Genomic DNA, 16608 nt, shown 5'->3' on the forward strand with positions numbered 1-16608 from the left:
AGACCTGCAGTTAGCTCAGGGTCTTAGTACAAACCGGGAGTTAGGGAGACTCTCGGGAATGCACTCCAGGCTGTCTGGCTGTGTAAAAACAAGTTGTGAAGGGGCCAGTGCTGTGGCGTAGTGCGTCAAACTACCACCTGTCATCCCAGCATCCCGTATGGGCACCAGTTCAAGCCCCGGCTGCTCCACTTCCCACCCAGCTCTCTGCTGTGGCCTGGGAAAGCTGTAGTAGATGGCCCACGTCCTTGGGCCCCTGCACTCATACGGGAGACCTAGAAGAAGCTCCTGGCTTCTGAGTTTGGATGGGCCTAGCTCTGGCTGTTGTGGCCATCTGCGGAGTGAACCAGAGGATGGAAGACCTTTCTCTCTGTCTCTCCCTCTATCTGTAAGTCTACCTCTCAAATAAATTAAAAAAAAAAAAAGTTATGACTTTCTTTGGTAGTTACTCAGGTAAAATGGAAATTGGAGAAGGCTTAGCAAGGTACAGGTTATAACAACAAATCAAGTGCCGAACCTAAACTCTGGTCAACTTCAGTTACAGTCAAAGTTACAAAACTGCAAGGAAACACCCCAAGTGGGAAACCTTACTGATCTATTTTTCAGAGAGAAGAGCTCTATGAAATAGTCCGGCCACGTCAAGTTCTCTGGCTGCTGCTCGGCCGGGATAAAGTGTGTAGTTTCTCGATGATGGAGACCATTCTCTATCTACAGCTATAAAAATCTATGAGGAGACTACAAAAGGCCAAGGGAAAATAAAGTAAAATTTAAAAATAAAAACTTCTCATCGTAAGTCCCATCCAGTTTCACACACCTCTGTGAGTGATGACAGCAGCCATTTAGTTCATCCCTAAAATAAGGATCTTGCAGTGTCACGAAGCCTGTTTAGCATCACTAGTTAGAAAGAGCGTCCTTTCAAGACTTTGAAGGTCAGGCCGCAGGGCGGACGCCTGACGACGGCCCACTGAAACTGCGGCGCGAGAGGCCCTGTGTGGCGACAGGGGCAGGCAGAGCCCGCGGCGGCGGAGGCGCCTCCGCCTCGCTCCGGGGCTTCCTGCGCTGCCGCAGAGGGCGAGCACGCCCACGGCGCCCCGGGTCCGCGCCTCCGCTGCTCTCCCATCCCCTCCTCCTCCCGCGGCTCGGCTGTGGCCGTGCTCGTCTTCAGGACGGCAACCCCTCGCCCACAGTCTCCGCCGCCGACCTGGGCACAGCCGTCTTCCCAGCAACGCACACAAAGTCTGCTCTCCCTTAACTGCTTACGCAGAACCGGGGACGTGAACCAAGGGAGACGTCCGTGCTGGTGGCTACCGTTTGTGCTGCTAACCGTGGGTCCTCTTACACAAGAGTAACTTTCCCTCCCAGGCTCACGTGGGTGGCCTGCTGCTGGTCTTCATTTTAACAGGGCCTCCCCGTCCCTCTTTCAACAAGTCTCGCATTTGCAAACTTGTGACAGCTCTGGGGACCCATCCCTGTGAACGTTCTGTAAAGCGTCCGTGATTTCACCACTCCTCCACACCAGCCTCCTCACATTCAGCAACAATCGTGTTAGCCCAACAGAGGCTCTTTTCAAACAGCCGTCTCATTGTTCTTAGCGCCTCAAACTAGATTTTTTTTTTTTTTGACAGGCAGAGTGGACAGTGAGAGAGAGAGAGAGAGAGAGAGAGAGAGACAGAGAGAAAGGTCTTCCTTTACCGTTGGTTCACCCCCCAATGGCCGCTGCGGCCGGCGCACCGCGCTGATCCGAAGCCAGGAGCCAGGTGCTTCTCCTGGTCTCCCATGGGGTGCAGGGCCCAAGCACTTGGGCCATCCTCCACTGCACTCCCTGGCCACAGCAGAGAGCTGGCCTGGAAGAGGGCAACCGGGACAGAATCCGGCGCCCCAACCAGGACTAGAACCCTGTGTGCCGGCGCTGCTAGGCGGAGGATTAGCCTAGTGAGCTGCGGCGCCAGCCAAACTAGATCTTAAATTATATCAAATTATTATGAATTTATTTTGGTGAAAAAAGTTTTGAAATTCACACACAGTGTTTTTGTAATGCACATTTTCCACAGGCTTTGTGAACAGATTTCATATGAATGCTCTAACACTGTATGTGTGCTGCCTATGGAGCTAACAGTGACCACATCGGTTTGCCTGACTGGGCTGCAGAATCATCCAGAGATTGCTGAAGCAGCAGCTAAGTCTTCCTTTGCCATGATGGTAAATGCTAATGCACTCACACATCAGGAAATCTAGCTGCCTGTGCTTTGTGGTTACTGGTAAAAGTCTATGACTACATGAAGAACCTCAGAAGTCAGAAACAATTGAGCTCCTTAAGTGCTCTTGTTTCTCGGCCCTCTGGCCAAGATCGAGTTCAGGATCCTTAAATTCCAACACACCAATACACACTTCAAATATGGACAGCATAAATGCACTAAAGGACACAGATTCAGACTGAAACAAAGTCACTGCATGCTGTCTCTGTGACCCTCACTTCAAACAATGAAACAGAAAGTAAAGGGGTAGAAAAAGTTATATAACTATTAATTTTAAAAAAGCAGCAGTATCTGTATTAGTATTGCATAATCTTCAGAACGAAGACATGATTAAGGACAAAGAAGGATGCTACAGTGTCATAAGATGATCAATAAACAAAAAAATCCATGAAACAAAAACCGATAGACCTGAAAGGAGAAACTGACAAACCCACATATTTGGTCAGAGACGTCAGTAACCCACTCAGCAACTGATGTGAGTACCACACAAAAATCAGCAAAGACGTGCAAGAAATAAACAGCCCCACCTGCCAAAAACTGCAACCGACCAATACAGAAAGAGCATTCGGCTTCAGGAGACAGCAGACAGCGTCCTGTCTAATCCAGACCACCACAGCTCTCCACAAGACACTCACTGCAGGAAACACATCTTGGATCGAGAACAACCACACAGAAACAAACCCCTAATACATTTTGAAAACTAAAATCACAATGAGTGCACTGACTCTACAATAGTACAACTAGATACCAACAACAGAAAGACGGAAGGAAAAATATTGCCAAGAAATTAAACAACGTACTTACAGTCTCACAAAGAAAGCCTCAAAAGGAACACACAGATACATAAGTGGAAGTAAACGTGCAACGTGTCCAATTTTGTGGGCACAGTTGAAGCAGTGCCACAAGGAAGATTTACAGCATCAAAATGCTTAAATTACGAAAGAAGAAAGGTCTCAAATTAATAATCTAAGTTCTTACTTCAACAGCCTAAGGAAAAACAGAAACAAAATAAACCCAAAACAAGTAGAAGGAAGAAAAATATAACAGCAGATATCAAGGATGTTAAAAACAGGAAGACAATGAAACAAAAAGCTATTTTGATGAGAAGAAAAAAAAATGATAGGGGCTGGCACCGTGGCACAGTGGATTAAGCCAACGGGAGTGCCAGTCTGAGTCTTCTTGTTCCACTTCCGATCCAGCTCCCTGCTATGTGCCTGGGAAAGCAGTGGGCGATGGACCAAGCACTCAGGCCCCTGCCGTCCATGTGGAAGACCCAGATGGAGTTTCTGGTTTCTGGCTTCAGCCTGGCCCGGCTGCCACTGTTGTACCATGTGTGAAGGGAACGAGCAGATGGATGATCTCTGTCTCTCCTCTCTTTCACTCTGCCTTTCAAACAAACAAATCAATCTTTTTTAAAAAATGATACACTTCTAGCAAGACAAGGATAAAGTGAAAAGATACAAATCATCAAAAGTAGTACCAAAATACAGAATATCACCACAGATCCCTTAAAAAGAGAACAGAGAAACTAGGAGGAATGTCCTGTGTTCACAATGCTTACGAAGAGTTTGGAAACAATTCCTCAAAAGCTTTGACACTCAACCAACAACCCACATACTCCTACAAGTGTCCACGCAAAGAAAGTTTCAATTAACTATTCTACCCACCGTTCAAAGATCACAAATTTCACACAATGCTTTCCAAGAAACGAAAGAGGAGGGGACGCTTCCCAACTCCATTGTAAGAGCAGGAGCACCTGGCACACAACCAGATAAACAACGTGTGAGAGGGACAGGCACGTGGTGCAGCTGCTAAGATGTCACTTGGGGGGCCGGCACTGGTGTAGTGTGTAAAGTCATCACCTGTAGTGCCGGCATCCCATATGGGCACTGGTTCTGGTCCCAGCTGCTCCACTTCTGATCCAGCTCTCTGCTATGGCCTGGGGAAGCAGTGGAAGATGGCCCAAGTCCTTGGGCCCCTGAACCCATGTGGGAGACCTGAAAGAAGCTCCTGGCTTCAGATTGGCCCAGCCATTGCAGCCATTTCAACCAGGGGATGAAAGACCTCTCTCACTCTCACTCTCTCTCTTCCTCTTTCCCTCTCTGTAACTCTGCCTTTCAAATAAATAAATCTTAAAAAAAAAAAAAAAAAAAAAAAGATACCGCTTGAGGGTAGGCGCTTGGCCTGGTGGCTAAGTTGTCGATTGAGATGCCCACATCCCACATCAGGAGTGCTTGGTTCGATCCCTGGCTCCTCCCCACGGATCCAGATTCCTGCTGCATACCCGTGGAAGGGCAGCAGGTGAGGCTGCAGTGTCTGGGGGTTGTTACCCACACACGAGACCCAGATGGGGTTCCTGGGTTCCTGGTTTTGGCCTGGCCCAGTACTGGCTATTGTAGGCTTTTGGGGAGTGAGCTACTGGATGGAAGATCCCTCTCCCACTGTCTGTCTCTCTCTCTCTGCTTTTGAAATAAAATCAAACTAAAAACCAAAAATCTTAAAATGGAAGACCAATATCTCTCAGAAACTTACATGGAGAAACTTAACAAAATTTAGCAAATATATTCCAGCTATCTATCAAATGTATTCCAGCTATCTATCAAAAAGAATTACACACCACAGTCAAGTGGATTTACTGTGCTAGGCAAGTCTGGTTCCATACTTGAAGTCCAGCGTAGTTCTTGGTATTAACCTAGCAAGGAGGCCGGCGCCGCGGCTCACTAGGCTAATCCTCCGCCTTGCAGCGCCGGCACACCGGGTTCTAGTCCCGGTCGGGGCGCCGGATTCTGTCCCGGTTGCTCCTCTTCCAGTCCAGCTCTCTGCTGTGGCCCAGGAGTGCAGTGGAGGATGGCCCAAGTGCTTGGGCCTGCACCCCATGGGAGACCAGGATAAGCACCTGGCTCCTGCCATCAGATCAGCGCAGTGCGCCGGCCGCGGCGGCCATTGGAGGGTGAACCAACGGCAAAGGAAGACCTTTCTCTCTGTCTCTCTCTCTCACTGTCCACTCTGCCTGTCAAAAAAAAAAAAAAAAAAAAAAACACCATTTGGAGATGTATCTGTAAAAAGTTGGTTTGTATGCTCCTTCACCCTAGGGTCAGCTGCATTGTTTTAAACGCAGCAGACGCTGTGCTGTGAAGAGATCACGCCAGCCGCTGTGATGAGGAAGGCATGGCGGACGCCGAGAGTCAGACAGGTCTTCCGCTCCGGAGGCTTTGCACAGCGAGGCCACGAGAAGGGATTCAAGAAGAGGAGCTGGTGATACTGGGCATGGTTCTTCGAGAGAGACACGTGTGAGGAAGAGGCTCCAGGTTTTTGGCTTGAGTGCTGGGATGAGTAGCGGTACCACTCACCATTAAGGAATGCAAAAAAAAAAAAAAAAAAAAAAACCACACACACGGGCGTCTCACACGCAGCCACCAGGAAGGAGACCGAGGTGTGTTATGCCTATCAGCAGCAGCCACCAGGAAGTGTAATTCAGTTTCATTATGGTTATCTTCATGTCAGTTTGGAGAGGATATTTGTGAACTTACACATATATTTAACATAAGCCAAGTGCATTCCTACATGCAGTATCTGACACTGGAGAGGCACTATAGCTCAGTGGTCAGCACCTCAACCTCCAGAGTGCAAACGCCATGTCCGACGCCGGCCAGTCCTGCCGCTGAGCAGCTGGCAGGCCCCGGAGAGGGATGGGTCTGGGCTCCGTTCCCTTCCCTAGTCAAGTGGCATTCTGCAAATGCTAGAAAGCATCGTTTAACACACGACTGTTACCTGCTTTTTAATGGCATAATTTTCACCATCTTCAGCTCTCATTTTTTCAATCTTTTCTTCTTGTTGTTTTGCTTCTTTTTCATACATCACTTTTTCTTTGACCAATCTGTAAATAAGCCAAAATGTTTAAGACAACCAGATTTTTCTCTGGAGAATAAACCGTAAGAAACAAAGAACCAATATAAACATAAACATATTTCAAATATCAAAGCAGATGTCCTAAGTAGGGGTCGGGGAGGAGAAGTCTGTCAGCCCTGGTTAGAGTGACCCTCATAGGCCCGGAAGAAGCTCCTGGCTTCGGATCGGTACAGCTCTGGCCGAGGCGGCCAACTGGAGCGAACCAGCGGATGGAAGACGTCTCTCTCCTCTCTGTGTAACTAAGACTTTCGACTTTCAAATGAAATACATAAATCTTAAAAAAAAAAAAAAAAAAAAAAAAAGAGTGACCCTCATGCTCGTAAGTCCGACAGAGCAAGTGCAGTCTGCTGAAGCACGCCATTCTTAATTTAACTGAAAACCCACTCAGTTATATTCACAATGAGAAAACGACATTCGAAAATATCAGGACCCTTTTGATCTCTTTACTGATGTGTATTCCAGACCTTAAAATATGTGCTAGAAATACAACGTATAAAAAGCTCAGTGCTCTGGGGGGAAAACTGGTATACTGCACGCCAAATTCCAAATGAAGAAAGATTAGATAATTTTCAATAACAAAACTGCCTAACAAGTATTAACTGTGTACTTAATTTTATGGCAGACTCTCCCTGTAGGGGGAATTAGGACAGACAAGCCGTGGAAACAAACTAACATTTGCTTCCTGAAGCAGGGAGAGGCATGGATATAGATCAGGAAGATTTAACAGGAAGGAATAGCACAGTTCAAAGTTCCACGGACTATTCCTTAGACAGCTCAGTGTCCAAGGCTAAGCCACAAAACCCCACGGAGGACAGGCCAATGCAATGAGCAGTGGTAAGAAACTGTAACAGAACTCATATTTAGAAACATATTTTGATTTTTTTTTCAAGATTTATTTGAAAGGCAGAGTGACAGGGAGAGGGTGAGACAGAGACAGAAAGATCTTCCATCTGCTGGTTCACTCCCTTAATGGCCACAACAGTCAGGGCTGGGTCAAGCTGAAGCCAGGAGCCTGAACCTTCATTTAGGTCTCCCACGTGGGCAGCAGGGCTCAAGTACTTTGGCCACGCTCTCCGGCTCTGCAGGCGCACCAGCAGGGAGCTCACTTGGAAGCTGAGCAGTGAGGACACACAGTGGCACTCTGATATGGGATGCTGGCATCACAGGTGGTGGCTTAACCCACTGTGCCACAATCCCAGTCCCTGTTGCGGTATTTTCAGAGAGACTACAAAGAAAACTGTTTGGTGTCACACTGGCCAGGTAACCAAATCTGGTTTTGTATGGTCCAAGAGCTATGAGTGCTTTTTCCTTTTTTAGTGATTACATTTTTTTCTGGCAATTTTGTGACATGTGAAAATGACATGGAAGTTGAATCTCTGTGTTCATACTCATTCATTCATGCTCTGTCTAAGGCTGCCTTCACACAGTGACAGCAGGGATCAGTGGCCGTGATATGACCACAGGCCGGTGAAACTTCGCCCACACCCCTTGTCCTCCTCTTGCCTCTAACCCACCCCTAACTCCCGGGCGTTTTTCACAAGACACTGAAGTCAGACCACCTGCAAGGCCTGAGTGCCTTAAAGACAGGGCTAGCTCTACGCATGACGCATCCCACGCCTTCCCACAGCAGCCACTCAATGTGGGCTGAACCCAAAAACTACACTACTATCTTTTAACACTTGCAATTTAAAAAGGTACATAAAACAATTCTCAAGTGGAACAAAGTGATGGACAGAGACTGAGAGGGAAGAACGAAGTGGTGAGTTCTGAGACGCACAGGATGGACAGAGTCCATGGCGACTCACTGCAACCCAGCTCAGCCCACCCTGCGTGTTCCTCTAGGACAACCGCAGCGACACAGGGAGCGGGAGGGACCACTGCCACGTCTGACAGGCACAGATGCTGAGTGTCTGCATGGCTGCAGGAAGAGCAGGACAAATCAGTGAAGTTTTAGTTTTTAAAAAAGTCATATTTGTGAAAGACACAGGAAGCAAACCCACTGAGTATCAACATGTACTGCCCCGAAAAATAAACACCCACTCGGTTAGTGAGACCCGGTCACGCCAGCAGGTACAGCTCCAGTGAGCCAAGTGCGAGGGGCAAGACGTGGCATGCAAAACAAAAAAGGTCCTGCTCACAGACGGGCTGAACTAGCGTGTTGATGACAAGTCACAGCACGGGAAGCCAGACTGCACACACACAGTTCTCCCATCGCCGCATAACCCCACTGTTTCCAAAGTGATTTCATCTACTGAATACTCAACCTGCAATCTAGCACATTTCTTACCTCTCCCTGGCACCCTGGTAAACAAGCAGACCTGTCAGAATCATTAAATTGCCAACATCAGAGTGTGAGATGGATTACGATTGGAAATATTAATTCCTCTGAGAAACTTGAGTGTCTGTATCTACATGCATTGTATCAGCAGACACTGCCCAAGTATCTATTGAATCAGTGAATGAATACCTTCTGATGAACTTGATAATTCGGCTTTTCTCCCATTTCTAGAGAAAGCTAAGATATGTACGCATGTACAGCTACAAGTTTTAAATTTGTTACTGCTTTTCTATAACACACATAGGTACATACTCCAGTAACAGAAATACATGAAAAACTCTAAGATTTTTAAATCATTTATAACCTCACTGCCCAAATTACTTACTACTTACCCAAACTACATACAATTCTGAAACCCAAAAGGTAAATAGATTTTTTTTATTAAGCATGACAAAAATTCACTCAGCAGCAAAGTACAATCTCAGCTGACATATAGCTATCTGCACTTTACTCATACCACTAAACGTGCAGTCACGTGTCTGACTACAGAGGACTTTGCTACACGCTATCATGTAAACATTACTATCCGAAAACCTAAAAAATTTGGAATTCAAAAATACAGATGAGTCTAAGAGTTCTGTAAAAAGGAGATTCTGCATTTGAATGAACATTTTGAGTATTTTCTACAAGTAGTCTCTTTCTTTCAAAAGGTATTGTGAAACGTTATGACAGCTTACTGAAGTATGATCCAATGGAATATTTTGGCCATTCCCAATTATAAATAATACTGAGATGAACACCTATCCATGAATTATGGAATGCAATTCTTTATTATGAAATATTTACAACTCATGATAGGTCCATGATGTGGAATTAGACTTAATTTCTTTTCCAGTCAACCAGTAATCAATTTACTAACATTTTCTTTTCCTATTAATATAAGCCATCTTTGTCATGTTAATATAAAAATAATATAAATATTGATCTATTCCTATTTCAGACTATATGACATTTAGTCAAAGAATACAGCATGCCAGATTTCATGGCTTAAGCCCTAATAAGCCTATCAAAAGATACACTGAAGAGATAGAAAGTAAAAAGAAGTAAAATAAGGAAAAAGCAACACTAAGGAATAAGAAAATAAATCTGATAAGTTCACTATATGACCAATATGAGCTTTGGATACTGCAGGGGAAAACCAAAGTCTCCTGTGGGAGACCAGATGGAGTCTGACCCCTGGCTCAGTCCCAGCTGTGGTGGGCACGTGGGGAGTGAGCCAGCACCTGGAAGATCTCTCTCTCTCTGCTTTTCAAATAAATAAGAACTAAAAAACTTAACTACAAAAATCCCTGCCCAACAGCACTGGTACTGGGTCGAAACAATGACAAACAAGCAAGATAGACAGCATGCTAGACTGGGGTAAGTGCCACGGAGAAAAACAGCAGTGACAGAGGACGGTGAACACACGAGGTCTGCAACTTCTTAGGAAGGACTGTTTGAGAAGAGGACGCTGGAGGCAAGATGTGAGCGTGGCGGATGGCTCACACGAGGAGTTACGGGCCAGGAGAACTTTTTCAGCTTTCCCAAATATTCAAAAACTTTGCCTACTATGCTCCTGTTCTGAGAAATGCACTTCTGCAAACTGAAGATGAGAGTAAAGAAGCCATCAGAACAAGACGCCATGGCCAACATAGTTCCGTGGGGTACCACCACTGGTAGAAACAAAACAAAACAACAACAGCAAAAATACTCAAACTGAGCTACGCTTGGGATGCCTACACCCCTCTATCAGAGTGCCTGGGTTAGAGTGTTGGTCAACTCCCAGTTCCAGCTTCCTGCTAACGCACGTCCTGGAGGCAGCAGAGGGTAGCTCAAGTCCTTGGGTCCCTGCTACCCAGGTGGCTCCTGGCTTTGGTCTAGCCCCAGCTACTGTGGCCATCTGAGAAGTGAAGCAATGGATGGAAACTCCCTCTCCACTTTATAGTTAAAACAGAATAAGTAAGTAAGTAAAAATTCTAAAAGTTTGAGCTAAAGGCCTTAGGAAACATTCAGTCTAAAGCATGATCTTAGTGTTGGCTTTTAAGGGAACATCCATTCCATCAAGTTTAATACCTAACAACCCTATTTAAATATTATCCCCATTTTATAGCCATTTGTTAACTATGCCCCCCAACGTTTGTAAAAGAGAGTCCTTAGATTAAATTGAACTGAACCAAGAACAGTATTTCAGAAAATGAGTAAACTTCTCAGCTCTGCATTTCATGAAACTGGTAAAAAATGATTAACTGATGACAGAAACACTGTTGGAAGGAGTCAGGTCAGATGGATGACTTCTGAGTACCTCCAATGGTCATCACTAAAAATATACTCTTAAAACTAGGAGCAGGATGAAATTTAACAGTTACAACTCAGAAGCAAACTATGACACTGGCATCCCATGAAGCAGCCTATGGCCGATCAGGCCACGGTTCAATCACTCAAAATAAGCTCAAACTAAAATAAGATTTAAAAAAGCAGCTGGCACTCATCACTAACTACAAATAAAGTCATGCTAAGTGCAACACATCATTTACTGGTCAAAACAATCCTGTAACGTGGGCACCAACCACTATCGTTCCCACTCAGTGATCACAAAACTGGAATCCTCAGAGCTTCAGCAGCTTGTCCCAAGTTCTCACAGCTGTTAAGTGCCAAAGAACCACATACTCTCAGTATTACTGATATGCTCTTTATTTTTAAAGTAATTCTCAAACACATGAACAGGTAAAAAGTTTAAATGTGCTCGAATATGACAGGCACTGTTAGCTGTCTACTCAACAGCTATTCTTCCACCTCTCACCAACAGAATTCAGTTGTTTATAAGCTTCCAATAAGACTTATCTTTCAAAGGTAGAAGCCAATCATAATGGTTTTATCTCTCTTGCCAAGTGAGTTAAGGCATATGCAACTGACAATTTTGGCCAAAGCCGTATAAAGGACATTTGCCAGGAGCTCTCCAAAGCTTGCCGGTGCTCCTGAATGGGACAGGAGTCCTTGTCTCTCTCGGACACTGTCACTTCTACAGGATGCCGGCCACTCGTCAGGTGGCAGGCACCCAGCAAGCTCATGGAAGGACAAGTCTCTCTGGTCCTTGACGACGGTATCCACTGCTGAGTTAACTAACCTTGAACGTACACTGCCTCCAGACCTCCTGCTGTAAATGACAACAAATATCCTCATCGTCCAATCCACACGGTTTGGCTCTCAATTACTTGAGACTGAAAGCACTGGAAGTTGTAAAGCTATTAACAGCATAAGAAATAATGCTTTTCTACTTTGGACAATTCATCCTAAACTTATAAGTCATTTTAAAAATGAGATAGCTCATTTTTTTTCTTCCCATATACAAAAAAGCATGGAGAAATTAAAGTTTCATGTTTTCCAGGGCATTAGGAAATATGTAAATTTTGTGTAAAAGTCTGTATGTTATACTTAAAACAATGCAAAACTTTAAAATCTTTTTAAAAAGTACTTATTTTATTTATTTGAAAGCAGTGAGAAAGAGAGATGGGGGGAAGAGAGAGAGGAGAACGAGCGAGAGAGAGGAGAGCGAGCGAGAGTGTGCTCATTGAGCGCACTGAGACTGGGCTGGAGATACTGCTTGCTCTAAGTAAGATGCCTTCTCTCCCACCTCCTACTCTTTCTCCCACTCATTCTTCAAAATGCAACTCTTGTACCCTGCCTTCTGGGAAGACGATGTATCTCCAACCCAGTCACTCTCCTGAGCTGACACGTGGGCCTCATGGGTCCCCATCACAACAGGTTCAGATCTGGTCTTCCACATCAGAAGTCAGTGTCTGCTCTGAGGACTGGGAATGTCTCAGTGCTAGCGGAGCATGTGCCTCACGGGCAGGCAATGGATGAACCCATCACCTGCAGTGCGCGGGTGGCCTGTGGAGCGGCGGGACAGCCCACGGCCGACACTGGAATGCCCTGAGTCCCACCTCAGTGGGTTCAGGCGTCGTGCGGGACAGCCCACGGCCGACGCTGGAATGCCCTGAGTCCCACCTCAGTGGGTTCAGGCGTCGTGCGGGACAGCCCACGGCCGACGCTGGAATGCCCTGAGTCCCACCTCAGTGGGTTAAGGCGTCGTGCGGGACAGCCCACGGCCGACGCTGGAATGCCCTGAGTCCCAGCTCTGCTTCCACTCCAGCTTCCTGTTAATGTGCACCCCGAGACGTAGCAGGTGACTGCTCAAGTACCCGAGTCCCTGCCACCCACGTGGGAGACTGAGACGAAGTTCCTGCCACTGGCCCTGCCCCAGCAGATGGAAGATTTTTCTCCCTATCTGTCACTCTGCCTTTCAAATAAATAGAAATAAATAAACTCTTTTTTAAAAAACTGAAAAGATGTTAGCTCAGGGGCCAGCACTGTGGCACAGTGGGTAAAGCCACTGCCTGCAGTGTGGTCATCCCATATGCGTGCCGGTTCGAGTTCTGGCTGCTCCACTTCCCGTCCAGCTCCGCTCTGGCCTGGGAAAGCTTCACCTGGGTCTCCCACATGGGTGCGGGGGTCTAAGCACTTGGGCCATCTTCAGCTGCTTTCCCAGGCCATTAGCAGGGTGCTGGATGGAAAGCGGAGGGGTGGGGACTCAACCCAGTGCCCATACGGGATTCCGGTGCTGCTACGCCACAGCGCCAGCCCCGGAGGTCAGCACTCTCATCTCATGTTTAAAGCAAACAAACCAACTTCCAAAATCTAAATTCCTGTTATCTGTTCCAAAGGAGAGTCATTCCGTTGTTCCACACTGGAATAGCACACAAGGGTAAAGAGTACAAGGCAGCCACCACTACACACCTGTCTGCCGCCTCGCGGTTCCCACCACGGGAGGCCATGCTATCCACTTCCCAGGTGTCCTAAGCCAAAGGAAATGAATGCTTCATGTGACAGTATTTGCTACCCGACGGTGTCCCCATAGACAACTGGAGATGGGTTAAGTTCTAGTACATGCTCCAGGAATAGATATGCCTTAATTAATTTTAATAAGTAACTCAGATAAAACTTATCTTGTAAGCACCTAACATGATGCATGCCAAATCCAAAATCAGTCTCACTTTCTCCAGTATTATTAATCCTAGGGATTAATAAATTAATAAATCTCATGAATTAATAATTTAAATAGCCAAATGTAAAGTTAATTATTTCACTAATCCTCTCAATGGTCCCCTAAAGAGTCTAGGCCGTCAGTGAGATTGAAGAGTGAGTACTACTGACAGGGCCAAGGGCACAGTGAACAGCTTCTGTCCGAGTTTACGTAAGAAAGCCACAGCACCGACGGCTTTAGCTAACACCTAAGATCACAAGTCTGTACACGCACCCTTTTCTCCTCTGTCCACCCCGGAACCTCTAAGTGCCCTCAGAACACCTCTGTGCAGACACGGCACCAGCACGTGAAGCAAGCCGTAAACTGACCACCACCCACCCTGAACTGCCGGTCCCCAGGCACGCTCTGTCTTAGCACCTCTGTGACAGCTCATCAGCGGCTGGAAAGCCTTCCTAGTGGCTAGTCTGGCTAATGCGAAAAGGACAGGAGGACACACAGGTGGACACAGGAAACTTTTACATATCAGGGTTTTTGTTTCTATAGGTTTTTTTTTTTTAAATAAAAACATGATTGCACAGTAATGGGTAACACAGGGTTGGCCTATAAGCAGTTCATGGGAAAAAGAGCTAAACTGTTTGTAAGGTCAGCATGAGGCACGAGTGTGCTGCAGTTACTAAACATAAACAAACAAAAAGCCAATTCTGCCTGAGACGCTTTAGAAGGAGCAAATAATCCAAATCATGGCAGGAAAACAGCACTACATTTGATGAGCTTCATCTGTACCATCATCCATAACCTGTTTCCAAAACTGTGACACAAACTTAGATCCACAAGGGGTTTAAGGCGGACTACGACAGAAGATACTGGAAGCTGGAGTGTCGGCGGGGCAACAGCCCACAGCGTAACTCTATCTGTGAGATGGTGTTCTGCCTAAAACACGCAGACAGATGGCCACTCACAGCTACCGCAAACACGGACCGTCATAACCAAAAGAGGCAAAAAAACCATCAGATGCCTGGAACTCTGACTCACGACTGGCGCTTCTCATAGACCATAGATGTTACACTTGGGCATGCAAATTCTACCAAGCTTAATGCTACTCCTTATAGTAATTACTATTGGCGATCCAACAACTCAGATTTTTCTGGGAGTGACTGACCAGCAAATGTGGGCAGAGCACCTGGGGCTGCTCAGCTGGGGAGGAGTGTGTGCCAGCAAGGCTGCCTGCTCGCTCTGTAACGTGTGCACCCCGTGGACTGTACAGGGATGTTCACAGGGCCAGAGGTCCAAGCAGAGCATGCAGGACGGTTCTCTCTAGCTTTGTGTCAGGAAACAGACCTCTTGTTTAGGTTCTTCTGTGCACAAGAATGACAACCAGCTGCTAATAATTTCCATTCAGAAAACTCCAAGAGTTGGAAATAATTTTCAAATTATACTCCTAATGTATGCTGAAGGGCCCACTTTCAAAGTATATTTATTACATCCTTTACCACATATAAAGCAGCTGGCTTTTCTTTTATTTTTTAAAGATCTATTTTATTTATTTGAAAGACAGAGTTACAGAGAGAGGTAGAGACGGAGAGAAAGGTCTCCCATCCGCTGGCTCATTCCCCAGATGGCTGCAACGGCCGGAGCTGCGCCGATCCAAAGCCAGGAACCAGGAGCTCCTTCTGGGTCTCCCATCCGGGTGCAGGGGCCCGAGGACTTGGGCCATCTTCTACTGATTTCCCAGGCCACAGTAGAGAGCTGGACTGAATGAGGAGCAGCTGGGACTAGAACTGGCGCCCATATGGGATGCTGGCGAGGCAGACTGGGGCTTTAACTCACTGCACCACAGCACCGGCCCCTCAAGCCAACTTTTGAAGTCCTCAGCTGCCTACCTAGTCAGGAAACATTCGAAAATGGTACTTTATAAAGAGCTGTACCTAATATAAATTTAACAGTCAGCAGACTTGGTTTGAAAATTCAATACAATAAAATTTCCTTAATTATCTTAAGATTAGATTAGTGATTCCCAAAGGACCCAAAGTACTCTGAAGTCCTCCCAAAATTTCTCATCTGCGGTATCAACGCTGTAGGTGACAAAGTCTGTTCTGTCTCATACTCTACCCTCTTATCCACCAAGTGCTCACTCACAGTGACTTGTGTCATGACCTGACTTTCTGAATTTGTTAATAAATACTCTTAAAATGTCGCATTTTCACAGCTAGAGACACATGGAGGAAAATCACCTTTCCTCTTGTGCCATACACAGTATACTAGTATGTAAAAACATGAAGAATCTCTACCTTTATCTCACAAAAACCTGAGAATAAATTACATGTTTTATGGCATTCTAAGAGCGTTATGACCGCTGCGGGTTGCTGTTCTACACTGTCTGCCCGGGACATTTCAGATACACAACCTGGGAGGATCTCCCAGGATCTGATTCTGTTGATAGTGCAATGATCACACATGAACTCACGTCTCTGACAAACATCCCTTTTCTGTCACCTGAAAACCCCAAATAATAACTTGTGGCTTCGGAGTTAGAGAGACACAGGAGCTGGAAGCACCGCGAGCAGACGCAAATGTGTACGTATCCCAGGGAAAAGAATTTATCCTTTAATTGGGCATGTAACTCAACTGCCATTTTTCAAATGGGTAACGCTGTCTCTGTTTCTTAACAGAAGAAAGGGAATACTCTTCCAATGGATTAACAGATGTGGTTAAAATAAAAAGGCTTCCATGAGCAAACAAAGCCTGGGAACTATCGCCTCCTCTGGTCCCTTTCCAGAGGCTAACAGTGACAGCCTCTGAGCCTCTTACCATAAAGAAGCACACTAGCTTGTTTAACCTGGTCTTTCTCAGATGAATCTGAGCACAGAACACTTTTCAGCAGACCAGTTAAGACCCAGACAATCCGATTCTATAGAATATCAACTTGGAATCCATAATTAGAGACAGATAATAAGATAAAATGTAAGATTCTAACTGCAGTTAACATTCCAATAAAAACTTACAGTTCATAGAAGTTAATAAAACAACACTTATCAATTTAAACAATGCAATTAGTTTCTTAAACCTTACTGTGATAGCAACAGCAC

The 16608-nt window shown here is 45.9% G+C and overlaps 1 protein-coding gene across 4 annotated transcripts in view; it reads right to left on the minus strand.

Annotated features, from left to right (window-relative positions):
- TBCA (tubulin folding cofactor A) overlaps positions 1-16608 on the minus strand; it is a 113282-nt gene that overhangs the window by 5766 nt on the left and 90908 nt on the right. For 3 of the 4 annotated variants that reach the window (XM_089312894.1, XM_051837600.3, XM_089312895.1), the window contains one exon: positions 6024-6129. In XM_089312894.1, the coding sequence (XP_089169020.1) occupies positions 6024-6129 (106 nt within the window). Of the gene's footprint in view, positions 1-6023; positions 6130-9996; positions 10154-16608 lie in introns of those variants that run through there. The other variant, XM_089312896.1, reaches the window with a different exon arrangement.

Source organism: Oryctolagus cuniculus, chromosome 14 (assembly GCF_051225735.1).
Source record: "Oryctolagus cuniculus isolate XC-2025 breed Fujian yellow rabbit chromosome 14, ASM5122573v1, whole genome shotgun sequence".
In the NCBI taxonomy this organism is placed as follows: Eukaryota; Metazoa; Chordata; class Mammalia; order Lagomorpha; family Leporidae; genus Oryctolagus; species Oryctolagus cuniculus.